This window comes from Gracilinanus agilis, chromosome 4 (assembly GCF_016433145.1).
Source record: "Gracilinanus agilis isolate LMUSP501 chromosome 4, AgileGrace, whole genome shotgun sequence".
NCBI classification, from domain to species: domain Eukaryota; kingdom Metazoa; phylum Chordata; class Mammalia; order Didelphimorphia; family Didelphidae; genus Gracilinanus; species Gracilinanus agilis.
In genome coordinates this window covers 228,479,937-228,498,554 of record NC_058133.1, presented here as the reverse complement: position 1 = coordinate 228,498,554, position 18,618 = coordinate 228,479,937, and the positions used below count along the sequence as shown (strand labels likewise).

Here is an 18,618-nt window from a genome sequence, read left to right as displayed (position 1 = left end):
CTGGAAAATAAGAAATAACCTCACTAAATGTTTAGAATGAATGTACTACCCACATTCAGATTTGGAGCCCTCTTAGATGTCCAGCCTATCAGCTGTCTAAGGCGTCATCAAAAGAAGTCACATAGGGAGCAAGGCATGCATCAATACCAGGAGAGTGTGAGAGATACAAATTATTATAAGACAAAAAAATATAGTAGAAGAGATCGTGGAATTTTAGATATTGGGGTTTACATGAACCTTTAAGTCAAAGCTAAGGGAACTTCAGTGTAGGGTTTCCAAGGCTTCTGACTTCACTATTCCACTCAGATTATTGTTCCTCTGCTCTGGGGTCTATCTGAGAAACCCACCTGCATTGTTAGCTTTGAAGGTGCTGTTTGTCAGGCACCCATTCTTCGGGGAGGCTGCCTGTGTGGGCCTTTTTTTTGATGTCTTCCTGGTCTCCTTCAGCTGCCCCAGTGAAGTGTCTCTTGCCTTTTGGGCTGCTCGTTTCTGCTGGAGTTCCTGCCATGGTAGGGTATATGTGAGCAGTTCCCAAATCAGGGAGAAAGATATTCCCTCCATTTCCTGCAAGATACCCTGAGATACTGAGATACCCTGTTGTGTATTTCAGATGGAAATGGAGGGGAAGAGTCACCTTATATTATTACAGTAAATTGGAGAAGTCACCACCGAAGGTAACTCCAGTGAGAAAGATCTCCCAAAAGATCATAATCCTGACTTAAATATCCTAGACACTGTCTTCTTTTTTATTAAAGCCCTTATTTTCTGTCTTAGAATAAAGCAGGAGAGTGACAAGGGCTAGGCAACTGGGGTTAAATGACTTGCCCAGGTCACACAGCTAGGAGCTGTCTTAGGCTAGGCTTGAACCTAGATCTTCCCAACTTCAGACCTGGTGCTTTATCCACTGTGCTAAACTAGCTACCCCAACATTGTCTTCTGATTAAAGGTAGAGCTTAGAGAAAAGATGTGACCTCTTGCCAATCTGTCCCCAGATAAGAGAAATAAGAGACTACTTTCCTAATCTTTCCCTTCTTGTGGACACTTTTACTCCTGGCCACAACAGATGAATTTTCATATGCAAAGACTATCATGCTGAATGATATCCCGTACAAACAGCCTGGTCCAAAACAGATTAGGGCCCAAAGGTTTACACTGTTGGACTCTGATCTATCCTATAGCTAGACTACCTGAATGGCAGCTTGTCTGGCCTGCCGGGCTTTCTCCTCCCGGATTTTCTTTCTCTCTGAATCTCTTCTTGGCTCCAAGTCAAGGATATTCCCTTCCAATTGTTTTTGTTGTCTTTCCTGTGGAACAAATAAAACAGAAAATGAATTTACTTTTTTTTTCTTCAATTTACTCATTCTTGAGGCAAAGTCTCTTGAAAATAAATTAAGTTCCTAAGTAATATCTCAAGTAATGCATGAATGTTGCAGGGAAGGTCATTTTAAAACCCATGCTCCGATTCTACTCTTTTGATTTATAAAAGATAGAGGAATCTTAAAACCACAGAGGGTCTTTACAGTGTCAGAAGGCCTAAAATGCCTAAGATGATTTGTGATTCTCTAGATTTCAAAAGTCCATTAGGGAAAACAAACAAAAAATCCAGTATACCCAAAAGCAGTCCCTGAGGCAGCTCTCTCACAAAAATACCATCACTAAGGATCCAGAACCTATGTGACTATTATAGTCCTACAGAGAATGACTGGGGCCAACAGCCTTACCTACTCATCCAGATCTTGTCACCTTGTTCAAACAATGCTTTTCCTGGTCCTTAAGTTAGTCAGGACCCAGCAGGAATGAAGGGGGGTGGCGACATAGGTTGTGACTGTACAGTGGTTTAAGTACATGGTACTTTTGAGTTTCAACTTCTGCCACCCCCAGAATCTGCTACTTTGAAGAAATGCAGCTTATCCCACTGATATCTGAGGCCCTGACACATCCTCTGGGATGGCAGATTATTTGGGTGTGGGCTCCCATCCCTGACCTTTCTCTTCGATGTCAGAAGCTGTTCCAGCATTGATGCACTAGCTCGATGTCTTTGGGCCTGATGTCGGTACCAGCGCTGAATGGTGACAGCAGCTAAATTCACCTGATGGATAAACCTGTGAGAAGGAAAAGAGATTCTAGATCAGATGAACTGCTCATTAGCTTTCCCATTACAGTGACATAAAAAGCTTTCAACACTGTGATGGCCTCTCAAATTGATCCAACACCCATCTCCAAGTATTTGAAATAGGCCAGTGTGTTCCAAGTCATGTTGTATACATGTGATTACATAGCCTAATATAGATCATAACTCTCTCTTCTCAAGATAATGCAGTACGAATTATATATAAATATGGAGATTATGCAAGCAAAGTTGTTATCAGAATTTGGTTGGGGCTGGTGAGGCTTCTCAGAGGAGGTGAACTATTTTGTCTTGAGCTTTCTTTTCATTATTTCTTTTTCTTCCCATTCATTTCCAAATATCCAGATCCTCTGTACTGTAATTAAATAGCAGTAAAGCTAACAGCCAGACCTAGGGGACTACTGAATAAAGTAGAACCATCAAAGTCTTTGACTGATTATCCATTATCTATGGGCCAGAGCAGACAATACCATCAAAAACGCCCTAGTCTGTGTCTTTCTGTCCTTGCTTCCTACTCTTTGTCCTCCCAACACCCAAGAGACACTCTCCTGTTAGCCTTCTGCCTCCACTTGTATAATTTTCCACTATGCTTTAGACTCATCGGCTATCCTTCTGATCCCAAGAATTTTCTCCCCAGCTTCTTCCCAGAGGGCTGGCTCACCTCTCTGCTTCTTCTTCTGTTACCTCCCTCCTTTTAAGCAGTCCTGCTGTGCTGCTAGTATTATTCCGAGTCATATTATTATTGCTAGAGAAATTCTTTTGAGATTTCATGAAACTGCTGCTCTCACTGTCTTCATTGGTGGTTGCCTTGATGATGTTGCTGAAAGAAAGAAGGGATCAAGTTTTTTTCGCTGGGCTCCCTTTGCTCACTGTAGCTTATACCTGCCTACAGGCTAGTAACTACAGAAGGAAGCTACTACAGCTGGCTGGTTTGCTGAGCTTTTCTAAATGGCTGAAAGCTAAGGAGCTAAGAGAATGAATAGGTACAAAACAAGTGGTTGGAGAAAAATGAAATGTCTTTTTATGTTAAATTTTCTTTTTTTTATTATGAACTTAATCATCAACAACCACTTAAACATAAAAACCAAGAAAGAGGAATGGATATGATACTGGAACATGTTAGTTTTTTTTTAGAAAACATTAAATTAATAAAATATGATCAAAATTGTTCTATTTGCATCCTTTTTGTATTTACTTTTATTTTCTTTTGCATGTTAAACTTTTTTTTAAAACCCTTACCTTCCATCTTAGAATCAATATTTTGTATTGGTTCCAAGGCAGAAGAGCAGTAAGACAATGGGGGTCAAGTGACTTGCCCAGGGTCACACGGGAAGGGTCTGAGGCCAGATTTGAACCTAGGGCCTCCCATCTCTAGGCCTGGCTCTTAATCTACTGAGCTACTCAGCTGACCCTCCCCCAAATTTTTTTTTTAAATTTTCTTCTTTGTCTATCACTACTGACTAACATATCCCCATTACCAACAAAAAAACAACTCGGCACCTAAAAGTTTTAAAGGACTCTATTCTGATTCTCTGATTCTAGTGAGCTCTAGATCATAAGCTTCATTCCTTCTCTCTAACTGTAAGATGTCAATGCCTACCAATAAGGGGGGTTTGTATTGCTCAAGGTAAATTTCAAGGGCAATTTGGTCTCAGCCTACTGGGAGTTTTTCTTATATTATTTCACCAGCTAGTTATAATGATGAAACTATCTTCAAAGTAGCAGGGTAAATAAGATAAAAAGGGAGAAAATTGTTGATCATTCTCATTTAAAGTCCTGACGTAGAGCCGGAGCAGCTGAATGGCTAAGTAGATTGACAGCCAGGCCTAGTGACAGGAGGTCCTGGACTCAAATCTAGCCTTAGATACTTCCTAGCTATGTGACCCTGGGCAAGTCACTTAACTTCAGTTGCCTAGCCCTTACTGCTCTCTACTTTAGAACCGAGACACAGTATTGATTCTAAAGTGGAAGGTAAGGGTTTAAAAAAAAAGTCCTGGTGTAAATATCTATGCCTTCCAGCCTTTACTTGTTGTGCCCCGAAAGTGTACAGTAATGAGACTTTGTAACTCTAAAAGCCTATAAAAAGAAACCAGGATAAACAGGTAATACACCTCTTTTCAACAATGATCAGCTTCACATAACTCTTATGAATCATAATACAAAAAGCCCACTATAACTTTCAGGATATAATGTGGTATCGTGTATTCACACCCACCTAAGGCCAAAGCTTCTGAAGAGCCCAGGCAGAAATGCAATTCAAGAGATGGTGGTTGTGATCTCTATGATGCTGGTAAACACCTGGTAAACTTTAGCAAGTTTTTTTGCCAGCAGGTGATGCCATTGCTGCTGTGAGAATAACTGCTACTAAGGTTGGAGAAGGAAGTAATCTTAGAAGAGGCTTCTCTTCTCCTGTCAGATTTCCCCTACCCTATTCAGTGTTCAATAGGGAAGTCAGGGGGGCAGCTGGGTGGCTCAGTGGATAGAGATCCAGGCCTGGAGATGAGATGTCCTGGGTTCAAATCTAGCCTCAGATATGCCCATGTGACCCCTGGACAAGTCACTTAACCCCCACTGCCTAGACCTTACTGCTCTTCTGCCTTGGAACCAACACTTAGTATTGATTCTAAGACAGAAGGTAAGGGTTTTAAAAAATAGGGAAGTTAAGTAACATGATTTTCTAAGCATCCTTATTGACTCCTTTAATCAACTCAATAAAGACCTTAATTTGGATCTTGTATGGTTACCAGTGCCTAAGGGTGTCTCAGAGAATACTGATCAATTATACCGAACTATAACATGCATAAACGCAGTGGCCAAAGGGGTACAGGATAATATCTTCAGAGTACCAAGTGTGGGGGTCTGATTCTGAGCCACTGGACTGAAGAGAAAACTCTTATTATTCATTTGTAGGAGAGGTAGGAGGAAGGGACAAGAGAGGAATAAGAGGGAAAATGAGAGAACAGAATATCAGTATTGCAAGAGACCCAAGAGATCATTAAGCCCAACTGTAACTGAATAAAAAAATCCTTTCTACAAAATCCCCTAAAAGTGGTAATCCAACGTTAACTTGAAAACATTTCATAGAGGGAATTCACTACCTCTTGAGCTAGTTCATTGTACTTTGGGACAACTCCAGTTGTAGGAAGGCTATTCTTAAAGCAAACTGAAATCTGCTCTTCTGCCCCAGTGTTCTTATTTCTTCTTTCTGTGGCAAAGCATGCTGGCAATAATATATCATTATGTCTTCCTTAAGTCTCCAGGCTAAATATCTGTGGTTCCTTCAACTGATCCTGGTTCAGTACAGTCCTCAGACACTTCACTATCCTGCCTGTCCCTTTATGGATGCTCTCCAGTTTGTCAATATTGTTCCTAAAATGTAGTGCTTGGAACTGAATAATATTGCAAATGGGGGCTGATCAGAGCAATATCATAGCCTTCTATGTTCTGGACACAATGCGGGATAAGTTTACGTTAATGACTCATCTTAAATGGCTTAAGTGACTTCATGCAAACTGTTATATAGCAACAGCATTCTGATACTGTACTTGTGAGGATGATTTCTTTTTTAACCCAAGTATAGCATCTTAGACATTTACCTCTATTAAATTTTATCTAATTAGACTTGGGCTTTTGTTAAAATATGTTGATTTTGGCCTAAATCAAAAAAAGAGATAGTCTTTGTTGCTATTTTCCATGGCCACCCCTGTTTTCAACTCTAGAAAGAAGTGGCTTAGATCTTAGTGGTTTAGTTAGAAAGTATTAGGCATGGTAGTATCTGTCTTTACTTTACTTAGTGACTACTTGGTAATATATGAAGGCTGACCTTCCCTCAAAGTGGGAAATTCCTGGGAACAAAATCAACTGACTTGTTTCTCTACTACTACTGGACTTTACTTTCCCTATGCCTAAGCTTAACCACTGACTCCATGAAGGGCTTTCTCTTCTTCCATGAACATAACTTTCCTTGCTCCTCAGAAAGTAGGCAAGGATAAGAACAAAGCCTACTTGAGGGACGAGGCAGCCTGGTTCGAACTCTTAGGTGGAGGCACTTTGTCTGTAGTGGTATAGTTGTTATGTACCATGGTGGTAACACAGTTGCCCATGGCTCCCTTGTTGCTCCTAACAAGAAAGAGAAAGAGAAATGTATTAGGTCTTACCGGGCCATTGACTATTCTCCATCAGTCAACACCACAGACCAGGGGTTCTTACCTATTTTTGTGCCATACACTCCCCTTCTCAGATTGTTTTTAAATGCATAAAAGAGGATTATATAGGAAATCAATGATAATGAAATATAGTTTTAAATACACACACATACATATGGTTCCAAGTGTCTATTGTAAGCAAAATTTTATACTTAGCTCCATGGGAGTAAAGAAGAAAATGAAAAAAAAAAATTTTTTTTTCTTGTGCTTCTCTATAGTGATGTCCTAAAGATTTGGTCCAGGGACCACCTCAAAGGAAAGACTGCCTTTTGCTACTGCACCAATTAAATGTCCATGAAAGCACCCAACATAGGCCTACCTTAAACATAGAATTCTACTTTGTAAAAAATAGTGCTATAGGGAGAGGTTCCAGTGCAGTGCCCTATCCTTTATTAAATCTAATTATAGTCTAGTTGAAAAGCTAAGATATGGGCATAGAAAAGACTTTAAGATAATTGTCAAGCAATATATAAACAAGTAACTATATCACAAATGGTATATATCTCAATACTGCAGAGAGATCAGAAGAGAGGTAAATTCTCCTCAATCCTGGAACCATAACATGTCAGAGGTAGAAAGATGTCACTTAGTCCAATCTCTTCCTACAATGTATGGAAGGCCCTTCAGAGCATCCCTGAAAAATGATTCTCCATCTTGTGCTTGACTATCACCAATGACAGGGACACCAGCTCCTATAAGATAGGAGGATAATTATAGCTAAACATTTCTATCATAAATTTCTTTCTTCTATTAAACTTAAATCCGTCTCTAGAAATTCTATTTGGTAACCCTGGCTCTTGCCTATGGAACATGAAATACATCTTTTATACATGACAGCTTTTCAGATATTTAAAGACAGCATGCTGCCACCTGCTGATGTGTCTTGGTCAATAGGTTGTTCAGGTGGTGGACCCAAATGACATTGGCTTTAAGGGCTCAGGAGAAAAGCAAAAACTGACCACAAGAACTCCCATGTGAGGGAGAGGAAATAAAGGAAATTGTTAGAAGTTAATTTGAATATTGATATCTTAAATGAAATGGCTACTTGGAAAAATATAAAGTACCCAGACTGACAGACAGGAAATAGAAAATTTCAAATAATTCAAATCTTGAGAAAAACATTATTCAGAAAAAGCCATACACTCCTAGTTTTTTAATTATATAAATTGTTTGTAAAAATAGGAAAAAAAGAAAAATATAGTCCTGATAACTAAACTGAAGACTATATTTTTTCCCAAGTAATTTGATAATTGTATTTCAATATAATTGGTTTCTTTTGTAATCCTTTATTTTATGCATTTAAAAGCATTGGAAAAGGGCTCATATGCTTCTTTTTAAAAAAGATTTTAAAATATTTAATGTCTAAGGAATTGATACTAAACATCAGTTCCAAGTCAAAAGAGCGATAAGGCTAGGCAATTAAGGTTAAGTGACTGGTCCAGGATGTGTCTAAGGTTGAATTTGAACAAAGCACTTCCTTTTTCCAAGCTTGGATCTCTATCTAATGAGTCACCTGGCTGCCCTAAGGTTTATAGGCTTTCAAGAACCCCTACAACAGGTCAATATCTCTAATGAATATTTATGCAAAATTTTTAAATAAAATATTAGAAACCAGACTAACCACATATTAAAAAGACTGTATCTATAACTAGATTGAATTGATACCAAGAATGAAGAGTTGGCTCAATAGTTGGATAACTACAAGCATAATAGATTATGTTAAATATAACCAAAAAAATAAACATCATATAATTATATCAACTGATACAGAAGAGGTTTTGGGGAAAATGCAATAGCCCTTTATGTTAAAAGTCTTAAAAAGCTTAGTGTAGGAGGGCAAAACCTCAGACTCCATTGAATAAAGCTCTGGAGACATAGAAGGCAAAAAGCTTGAGATCTATTAAGTACAACCCTGAGCCATAAAGCAGCTGAAATTTGTCACATCTCAACTTTTCACTTTAAGACCTGTAGCCACAAACTTCCCCCTCCCTCTCACCCTGCAAAATCATTGTTGTATGCATTTTCCTTGGGAATCTAAGCTAGGCTGTTAATGTTGATTAATTATCTTATAGAAACCATTATGTAGACTCAATGAGGTAAACAAGATTACATTGTATCACTTTACCAATCATTTACTTTTACTGTGTATGTGAAAATCTTGTGCTGGAGACCCAACTTGCTTTCTCCCTCTATAAAAACAGATGTAACTTTAAATACATTTGCCTTGATAGCTACCAGCTATCTCAATCCTCCTTACCCTGGCTTTGTTCTCTCTTATTTTCTTTCATTTCTCTTGTCCCTTCTAAGGGACCCTCAAATAATTTGGCAAGGAGAACTTGTCAGCTTAGGAGTGGACTCTTCTTTAATATACAGTAAAAAGTATCTTTCTAAAACAAATAATTAGCACTATTTGCAATAAAGAAATACTTAGAGGACTTTTCAAAAACATCAGCAGGCAAAACAAGAATTTCTATTAAAATCATCATTATTTGATATAAGTCCAGAAATGTTAGCTATTGCAAAATGACAAGAAAAATAAATTGAAGGAATAAGCATAATAAGCACAGAAGAAAAAATAATGTTATTATTCTTTGATAACATTAATTATAGAGAACTTGTTATAAATATATATCTTTATATATATAGACACACATACACACACAGAAAAACTGTTTAGTTCAACAAAAAAACTGAAATAACTTCAGTGAAGTGGCAATATATAAAATAAACCCACAAAACATCATCAGTCTTTCTGCATATTTCCAACAAAATCCAGTAGGAAGAGACAGAAAAAGAAATCATTTTTAAAATAATAAAAGAAAGTATAAAATATCTAGAAATACTAAAGCCACTAAAGCAAAAAGGAATTCTGTGAGGGGCAGCTGGGTAGCTCAGTGGATTGAGAGCTAGGCCTAGAGACGGGAGGTCCTAGGTTCAAATCTGGCCTCAGACACTTCCCAGCTGTGTGACCCTGGGCAAGTCACTTGACCCCCATTACCTACCCTTACCACTCTTCCACCAAGGAACTAATACACAGAAGTTAAGGGTTTAAAAAAATATAAAAAACAAACAAAAAAAGGAATTCTGTGAATACTTTACAGGAAATAAAAGATAACTAATTGTAGCTTTTTATTGTTCATGGTTTGGTTATGCTACTCTAATAAAAATGGCATAGTACTTACACTAACTTATAGATTCAGCACCTTAAAAATCAAATTACCAAAGATATATTTATAGAAACTGAGATTATAGCAAAATTAATCTGGAGGAACAAAAGGCCAAGAATCTCCAAGGAAATAGGGGGAGAAGACAGGGGATAAGAAGGAAGAAAACCTAAAAGTATCAGATCTTAAACTATACTAAAAAGCAGTAATCAAAACTATTTGGTACTAGTTTAGAAACAGAAAAATTGGCTAGTGGAAGAAGCAATTGAGCACAGTAGCAGAGTAAAAAGATCCACTATTTTAACAGAAAATGCTGAGAAAGGGAGCAGAGAACCAAAATGGTAGACTAGCAAGAAATATAGTGAGCTCTTCACAAAAAATCTTCCAGACATACCAGAAGGGGATGTGGGAAAAAATTTGACCTGTTGGTGGAATTGTGAACTGATCCAACCATTCTAGAGAGCAATTTAGGTGCTCAAAGGGCTATAAATCTGTATGTACCCTTTGACCCAGCAATACCACTATCAGGTTTGTATCCCCAAAAGATTTTTTTAATGGAAAAGGACCTATTTGAACAAAAATATTTATAGCAGCCTTTTTTGTGATGGCATAGAATTGGAAATTATGAGGATGTCCATCAATTGGGGAATAGCTGAACATGTGTTATATGATTGTAATGGAATGCTATTGTGCTATAAGAAATGAAGAGCAGAGTACTTTCAGGAAAACCTGAAATAACTTACATGAACTGATGCAAAGTAGAAATAAGAGAACATACATATTGACAGACAATCTTGTAAAGATGATCATCTGTGAATGACTTGGCTATTCTCAGCAATACAGTGATTCAAGACTATTCCAAAGGACTCATAATGAAAAATCCTATCTACCTCCAGAGAAAGAACTGATTGAGTCTGAATATAGACTGAATCATATTATTTTTCTTTTTTCCTTTTTCGTTTGTGTTTTCTATCACAATATAGCTAATATGGAAATATGGTTTGTATGTTACATGTGTATAACCTTTATCAAATTGTTTACAAGGAGGGGGAAGTAGAAGGAGGGAAGGAGAGAATTTAGAACTCAATTTTTAAAAATGAATGTTAAAATTTGTTTTTATGTGTAATGGGGGAAAATATATATTATTAAAAAAAAAGAAAAGAAAACAGCAGACTGAATCCTAATGGGGAAATACAAGAAATAGTCACCATGAGTCATTTTTCCAGGCCAGTTTGGCATAGGAAAACAAGTCTGGCCATAAGCCTGCCATGTAGTGCACTCTAACCCTGAGAGAGGTTGTGTTCCACAACAAGAAAAGGTCCCCAACTCCTGTCAGACCACCACAACCTCCTGCAAGATGCAGCAGCAATTGCTTACTTTTAGCTTTCTCAATCACTCCCCATTTCTGGGTCACAGATTAGGTGGACTGAGGAAGAAACCTTCACCTGAGGTAGCATTTTAGGGTAAACAGCAATTGCAGGCCATAGGCTATGTACAAGAGGAATGAGTTCAGAAGTAAATAGCAGCAGTGCGGTTCAAAAACTGGGCAGAGGAGGCAGTCAGTTCCAAATTCTAGCCCAGTCTGAAGCCTATAGAGGAATAACTAGGGCAGAGATCCTAAACCAAAGGGAAGCTGGCAATTCTGTCACTATAAATCTGCAGTTTTCCACTGCCAACAGTGGCTATGGTCAGCTGCAATCTACTGTTGCTCAGACCCAAATCCAGGTAGGAAACACAATTGCAGAACTTAGACCAGGTAGGCAGTGATCAGACTTTGTTCCACATAAGAATACTTGGGAACCTTGAAAGTTTGTTGGTCCCCAACCCGACTTGTCCTTGAGATCCCAGAATAACACAACTCTCAATACTTCAAGAAAATCACAATAGGACAAGCCCAGACCTTCCTTCCAAGAGTACACAGAACCTGGGTCTAACATCAAATCTTAAACCAGAAAGTAGCTGGAAGAATGAGCAAACAAAGAAGAATTTCATCATAAAGAACTGTTGGTAATAGCAGTGCTCAAAAACCAAAAGAAGAGAATGACTCCAAAACAACTGTAAGTAAAGACTCAAAACAAGAGCTTAGGCACAAATTCAAAGAAATGAAGCAAGAATATTTTTAAAAAGAATTTGTAACGAGGGAAAAGAAGTGAGAGGTAAAGGGAAAAAAATTAGAAAGGGAATTAACAGCTTGCCACAAGCTATACCACCTTACCCAAGCAAAAAACTCCCTGAAAATCAGAATACATTAAAAAGAAGCCAATGCTTCCATAAGACAAGAAATATTAAAAGTTTAAAAATTGGAAAAATAGAAAAAATATATAAAGTATGTCATAGGAAAAACTATTGATCTAGGAAATAGATCAAGGGGAAAAAAATTTAAGAATCAACCTGAAAACTTTGACCAAAAAATAGTCTAGATATGCTTTTTCAAGAAATGTTAAAAAGATCTCTCAAAACCAGACAAAGTGAAAAGGGAAAGAATTCACTAGTTAACTCCTGAAAGAAATCCCAAAATGAAAACTTCTAGGAACATTATAGCCAAAATCCAGAGCTTCTAGATCAAACAAAAATACTGCAAGTGGCCAGAAAGAATTTAAGTATTAAAGAGTCAGTCAGGATCACAAATGAGTTAGCAGGCACCTCTATGAAGAAGCAAAGAGCTTGGAATACAGCCATAAATAACTTACCCAGCATGAAACATAAAAAGGGAAACATGAATAAATAATCCTAAAGGCCTAAACAAAGATAAACTGTACATTTTAATCTGAGAAAATGATACAAGTGTCCTCCTCTGAATCCTATCATCATCAGTGATCATAAAGGAAGTGTAATTAGAGAGAAGGCCTGGGAGTGGTTGTTATGTCTTAATGATCTTAAAAGAATAGAAAGAAAGGAAGGCTAGGGAAAATTATCTCGCATAATCAGAGTGTGCAAGTAGAAGTCTATACAAAGGGGGAGGGAGTGGCTAATACACAAATCTTTCTCTTCCAAAGGAGGGAAGAATATACACTCCATATACACACACATGAAAGCACAAAATACATTTCAATCAATGGGGAAAGGGAGGAAATGGGAGAAGATGAAAACTTGGAGAATAAATTGAGGTAGGAATTAATCCAAATCAAAACAAACTCTAAGTAATGATGTAAAAAAATATTTACAGCTCCTCTATTAAGTGGTAAAGAATGGGAATTTGAAGGAGTATCCATAATCTGAGGAATTGATGAACAAGTTATGGTATATAAATGCAGTAGAATACCTTTGTGTTAAAAGGAATGATGAAGGGGATAATTTCAGAGAAACTTCAGAAATAATTTTAGGGAATAATTGTATGAACTGAAAGACTGGCGAACAAAACAAGAAAAACAATTTATATGCAGACAATAATATGGTAAGGACAAACAATTCTGAAAGACTTAAGAATTGTGATCAGCATAATGACCAATCATAGTTTCAAATGGCTAATAATTAAAACATGCTACCCATTCTCCTGATAGGTGAAAGACTCAGTTCAGAATGAAATATTTGCGTTTTGTGTACAAATACATGTGTGGACTAGAGGTTCAGAATGAGGCATACATTTTTAAATAAAACCATTACATAGGTTTATTTGTTTTAATACATTTATTTGTTTTAAGAGATAGCTTTTATGGGAGGGGAGGAAGAAGGCAATTTACAGGCAGTTAATAATTGTAGTTTTAAAAACAGAAGAGTCAATTAAATATTTTTACAATCCATAGAAAAGAGAGGAAGGAGACACAGACAAGGAGAGTAATGTCAGACCTGATAGGTTAAATTTAATATATACCTAAAAAACTTTTGAGATGTATGGAATAGTCTTATGATGTCATATCAAATTCTTTGTTTTCTTCTTTGTATGAAATGTTCATGTTTGTTGATATTTTTCAAACACAGAGTAAGTAATGAAAAAATTTTAAATCTGACTTTTTTTATAAGACATTGATTTAGCTTAACTAATAAATATTTCAGTATACTATACTGAAAGCAATAGAAACTTAGGTTTTAAATACTTGAACAAGAATATTTGCCTAAACTCTCATTAGATAAAACAAAGCACAATGCATGTTATAGTTTTTTCATCATGTATATTTCAGCAGGCAAAAACACTTTGATTTAGTAAAGTTATGCCTTTATTTTTGATAGGAAAAATATCTTAGCATAGATCTATTTTTCACATACTTAACTAAAATTAAATGAATCCAATGAAACTCTGAGTTATGTTGAAGATTATTCTAAAATGACAACTGAAATGTATATACACACATATTATATATATATGTATACACACACACACACATATATTACTGTAAAAAAATTTGTTCAGTTTTTTAGTTTGTATAGCCTGGTATTTCAAAATAAGAATTTTGAGTACTGTTAAGAGTTTCAGGATTCTGGGAAGATGGTGGCTTAGCCACAGCAAAACTCCAGACTTCTGAAAATCCTTCCACACCAATAAAAAACAAAGTGCTTCAAGGGGACAGAAAACCAAATGTAACAACAGAACAGATCTGAGAGATCCTCCTGCTGGACCCAACTTAAAAGGTACGGGGAAAAAAAACCTGAATTCTTGAACTATTGGGTTCGAGAGAAAAGAAGAAGGAAGATCCCAGGTCCCCTCCCCCACCTACTGTGCTGAGTCTCCAGAGGATCCTGGAATCTCTGGGCAGGTAAGGGTGCTAGTCTGGAGGGAGTGCCTTGCTGATACAGCTGTGCCAGGATCAGGGCACTGAGCACAGACAGCAGGGAAGCAGCTGGAGGAGAAGTGCAGAGAGGGCAGCCTAGTTGCAGCCAAAATTCTCCATCTTGACTCCATCTTGAGGTTTTGGCCTCAGGGCACATCCAGCTCTGCAGATCAACTCTGCTCTGGCTTAATCTTATCAATAGGGCAGATAAGAAGTTTTCAGAGGGCAGGGAAGCTCCAACATCCCTCTCCCATAGACTGCAGTGAAAGTAGCTGTAATCACATCTTCAGCTTCTGCTCCCAGCTGGGGAAGATATGACCTCAGGGCTCATTAACCCAGTCAATCAGCAGAGCAGAGAAGAAGCCCCTTCAGAAAAGAATAGCCCAAATCCACAGATCCAGCGAATAATCAGAGGAGCAAGATTACAGCCAATTACAGGTAGGAAAGAAGGAAAAAATATGAGTAAACAACAGCAAAAGAAAAATAAATTACAATTGACAGCTTCTATCCAAGAAATGAATAAAGAACAAATGGAACAGAGGAGGACCAAAGAACACCAAGCAAAAACTCAGAAACTCTAGTGAATTGGACACAAGTTTTGTAAGAACTCAAAATTCAACTAACTCAAGAACTCAAAAAACAATCAAGAGATGCTGAAGACAATTGGGAAAAGAAAATACATGAACTAAAACAAGAAAATATTGTCTTGAAATCCAAAATTGACCAGCTTGAAAATGAGGCAAAGAAGGTAAAAGATGACCTACAAAGAAAATCAGACCAGAAGGAGAAGGATGACCAAAAAGCCAGGGATGAAATTCAGTCTTTAAAAATTAGAATCCAATAACTAGAAGCAAATGACTTCACAAGGCAGCAAGAATCTATAAAATAAAATCAAAAGAATGAAAAAATTGAGGAAAATATGAAACACCTCATTGACAAAACCTCAGATCTTGAAAACAGATCAAAGAGAGACGATTTAAAAATTATTGGACTACCGGGAGATCATGACAAAAGGAAAAGCCTGGACATCATCCTAAAGGAAATTAACCAAGAAAACTGCCCTGACATTCTTGAACAAGAGGGAAAAGTGGAGATTGAAAGAATCCACAGATCACCTCCTAAATTTAATTTCCAATTGACAATGCCCAGGAATATTATGGCCAAATTCAAGAATGAGCAGACAAAAGAAAAAATTTTACAAGCTGCTAAGAAGTCATTCAGATACCATAGAACCACAGTTAGGATAATACAGGATCTGGCTGCATCTACACTGAAGGACTAGAAGGCATGGAATATGATTATTCCAGAATGCAAGGGAACTAGGCTTATAACCAAGAATGAACTACCCAGCAAAACTGACTATATTCTTGCAGGGGAAAGTATGGTCATTTAACAAAAGAGAAGACTTCCAAGCATTCATAAAGAAAAGACCAAACTTAAACAGAAAATGTGATGTCCAAACACAGAATTCAAGAGAATCACCAAAAGGTAATTAAGAGGGGGAAAAAAAAACAAAAAACAAAACAAAACTTTTTTAAGGGACCCAATAAGTTCAAATGATTTGTATTCCTATAAGAAAAGATGACATTTATAACTCTTAAAAATTGTTATTATCATCAGGACAGTGACATCAGAGGGAACAGTGACAAACTGTAGAGGATGAAATGTCAAGATATATATGTATGTATAAATATATATATAAAACTAGAAGTTAAAAAAAGAGAATAATGGGGGCAGCTGGGTAGCTCAGTGGAGTGAGAGTCAAGCCTAGAGAGAGGAGGTCCTAGGTTCAAACCCGGTCTCAGCCACTTCCCAGCTGTGTGACCCTGGGCAAGTCACTTGACCCCCATTGCCCACTCTTACTACTCTTCCACCTATGAGACAATACACCGAAGTACAAGGGTTTAAAAAAAAAGAGAATAATATTAAGAGAAATGGGAAAAGAGACAAAATGGGGTAAATTTATATTTCATAAAGAAGCGTATGTTGGGGGGGGAGAAGAACAACACGCTGGAAGGGTAAAGAGGTTGGAGACATTTAAGGAAATTTATTTAAGGAAATACTTAATTTTTATGTGCATTGAAATTGACTCAAAGAGTGAAGAACAATAAGAGAAGTAGAAGTGTAACAAATGGAATGATGGGGAGGGAAGCAATACTAGAGAGGGAAAGTGTGAGAGGTAACTCAAAAAGACCCTAAAGAAAAATAAGAGGGGAATAAGAAGGGAGAGGGAAGAAAGGGAAATAAAATAAGGGTGGGGATTAGGGGGACTGATTATGGGAGAGATTAGGTTTAGATTAACATCTCACACCCTACACCAAGATAAACTCAGAATAGGGGAATGACTTGAATATAAAGAAGGAAACTATAAGTAAATTGGGTGAAAACAGAATAGTATATTTGTCAGATTTTTAGGAAAGGTAAGATTTTAAGACCAAGCAAGAATTAGAAAAAATTACAAAATGTACATTAAATTAAAAGGTTTTTATACAAACAAAATCAATGCAACCAAAATTAGAAGGGAAGCAACAAATTAGGAAAAAGTCTTTATAACAAGAACCTCTGACAAAGGTCTAATTACTCAAATTTATAAGAAGCTAAATCAATTGTACAAAAAAAATCAAGCCATTCTCCAATCGATAAATGGACAAGAGACATGAATAGGCAATTTTCAGATAAAGAAATCAAAACTATCAATAAGCACATGAAAAAGTGTTCTAAATCTCTAATAATTAGAGAAATGCAAATCAAAACAACTCTGAGGTACCACCTCACACCTAGCAGATTGGCTAACATGTCAGTAAAAGAAAGTAATAAATGTTGGAGGGGATGTGGCAAAATTGGGACATTAATCCATTGCTGGTGGAGTTGCTCAGGGTGCGGAATTAGTGGCACTGAAGCAAGCCTGTCTTCTAGCTGAAGGTAAAAGTGTATATATTTACATGGACTCTCGGTATGCATTTTCTGTTTGCCATGCAACAGGAACGATATGGAAGCAATGAGGTTTTATTACTGCATCGGGAAAACCAATAGCTCATGCAGCAGTAATAACTGAGTTTTTGGAAGCAATCCAAAAGCCAAAACAGCTGGCAGTAATTCATTGTTGGAGTTATACTCGTGGTAGAGATTCAGTCTCTAAAGGAAACCACAGAGCTGATATTACTGCGAAGTATGCAGCCCAGAATGCTCCAATTTATGTAATGAATTTAACATCTATTGATTCTGATGATCTAGAGAAAGCTTACGTAGACTCAGATATCCAGAAATGGAAGGATAAATTTGGAGCAAGGAAAGAACATGGGATATGGATTACTGATACAGGAGACCATTGTTACCAAAAGATTTGTATACCTATTTGTGTCAAGCCATTAACACAAAGGGTCACAAACTGTTGTGGATTCCATCAAGAGACAATGGGTTGCTCCTGGAATAAGTACTGTTGCAAATAAGATCTGTAATAGTTGTTCGGTCTGCCAAAAGTTCAATCAAAGTGCATTCAGAAAGAAAGGTTTGGGTGGTAGACCTTTAGCATATTGTCCATTTGAGAGTTTACAGATTGATTATATCTGTATGCCTAAAGCTAGAAGATACAAGTATTGTCTTGTGATAGTCGATAGACTAAATGGCCTGAAGCTTTTCCATCAAATACTAATACAGCTAGTTTTGTGGTGAAAGTGTTACTTAAGGAAATTGTGCCTAGATTTGGTGTGCCTTTAACCATAGATTCAGATAAGGGATCTCATTTCACTCAGGATATCCTTAGAAGAGTCTATGAGAATCTAGGAATAACACCTAAATATCATGTTCCTTATCACCCACAAAATTCAGGTCAAGTGGAGCATATGAATAGGGAACTCAAGACTATGGCTGGGAAACTGTGCTGAAACTCATCTTAAAAGGCCAGAGATTCTTCCCATAGCTTTATTTTACCTACGTATGAGACCAAGAGCAGATCTACATATATCATCATATGAGATGCTCTTTGGACATGCTCCATTGCAAGCAAAAACTTGTAAGGCTGTTTATGCATCACTTTTAGGAGGTGATTGCCAAATTGCATCATATTTAAGTGCTTTACAGCAGAGGCTAAGAGAATTACAAGATATGGGAGTATTAATTCAATCTGGTCCATTGGATTATTCTCTTCATAATTTTCAACCAGGTGATATTGTCTATGTGAAAAATTTTGCCAAAACATCGGCAACTGAACAAAATTGGGTAGGTCTTTATACAGTTGTATTAGTTTCACCATCTTCTGTAAAAGTTTTAGGTAGAGATTCGTGGTATCATTGTTCTCACATTAAATTAACATATGGTATAGATACTGGAAATGTAGAAAAAAAGAAGGAAGGAAGGAAGGAAGGAAGGAAGGAAGGAGGAGGAGGAGGAGGAGAAGAAAAAAGAAAGAAAGAAAG

At 37.1% G+C, this 18,618-nt stretch overlaps 1 protein-coding gene across 1 annotated transcript in view; it reads right to left on the bottom strand.

Annotated features, from left to right (window-relative positions):
• The window catches only part of CEP131 (centrosomal protein 131), a 60,480-nt gene that overhangs the window by 21,960 nt on the left and 19,902 nt on the right, over positions 1-18,618 (bottom strand). The window contains exons 7-11 of the mRNA XM_044673432.1: positions 6,134-6,247; positions 2,790-2,948; positions 1,985-2,102; positions 1,188-1,304; positions 348-501 (exon numbers count right to left, since the gene is read on the bottom strand). Of these exons, the coding sequence (XP_044529367.1) occupies positions 348-501; positions 1,188-1,304; positions 1,985-2,102; positions 2,790-2,948; positions 6,134-6,247 (662 nt within the window). The remainder of the gene's footprint in view (positions 1-347; positions 502-1,187; positions 1,305-1,984; positions 2,103-2,789; positions 2,949-6,133; positions 6,248-18,618) is intronic.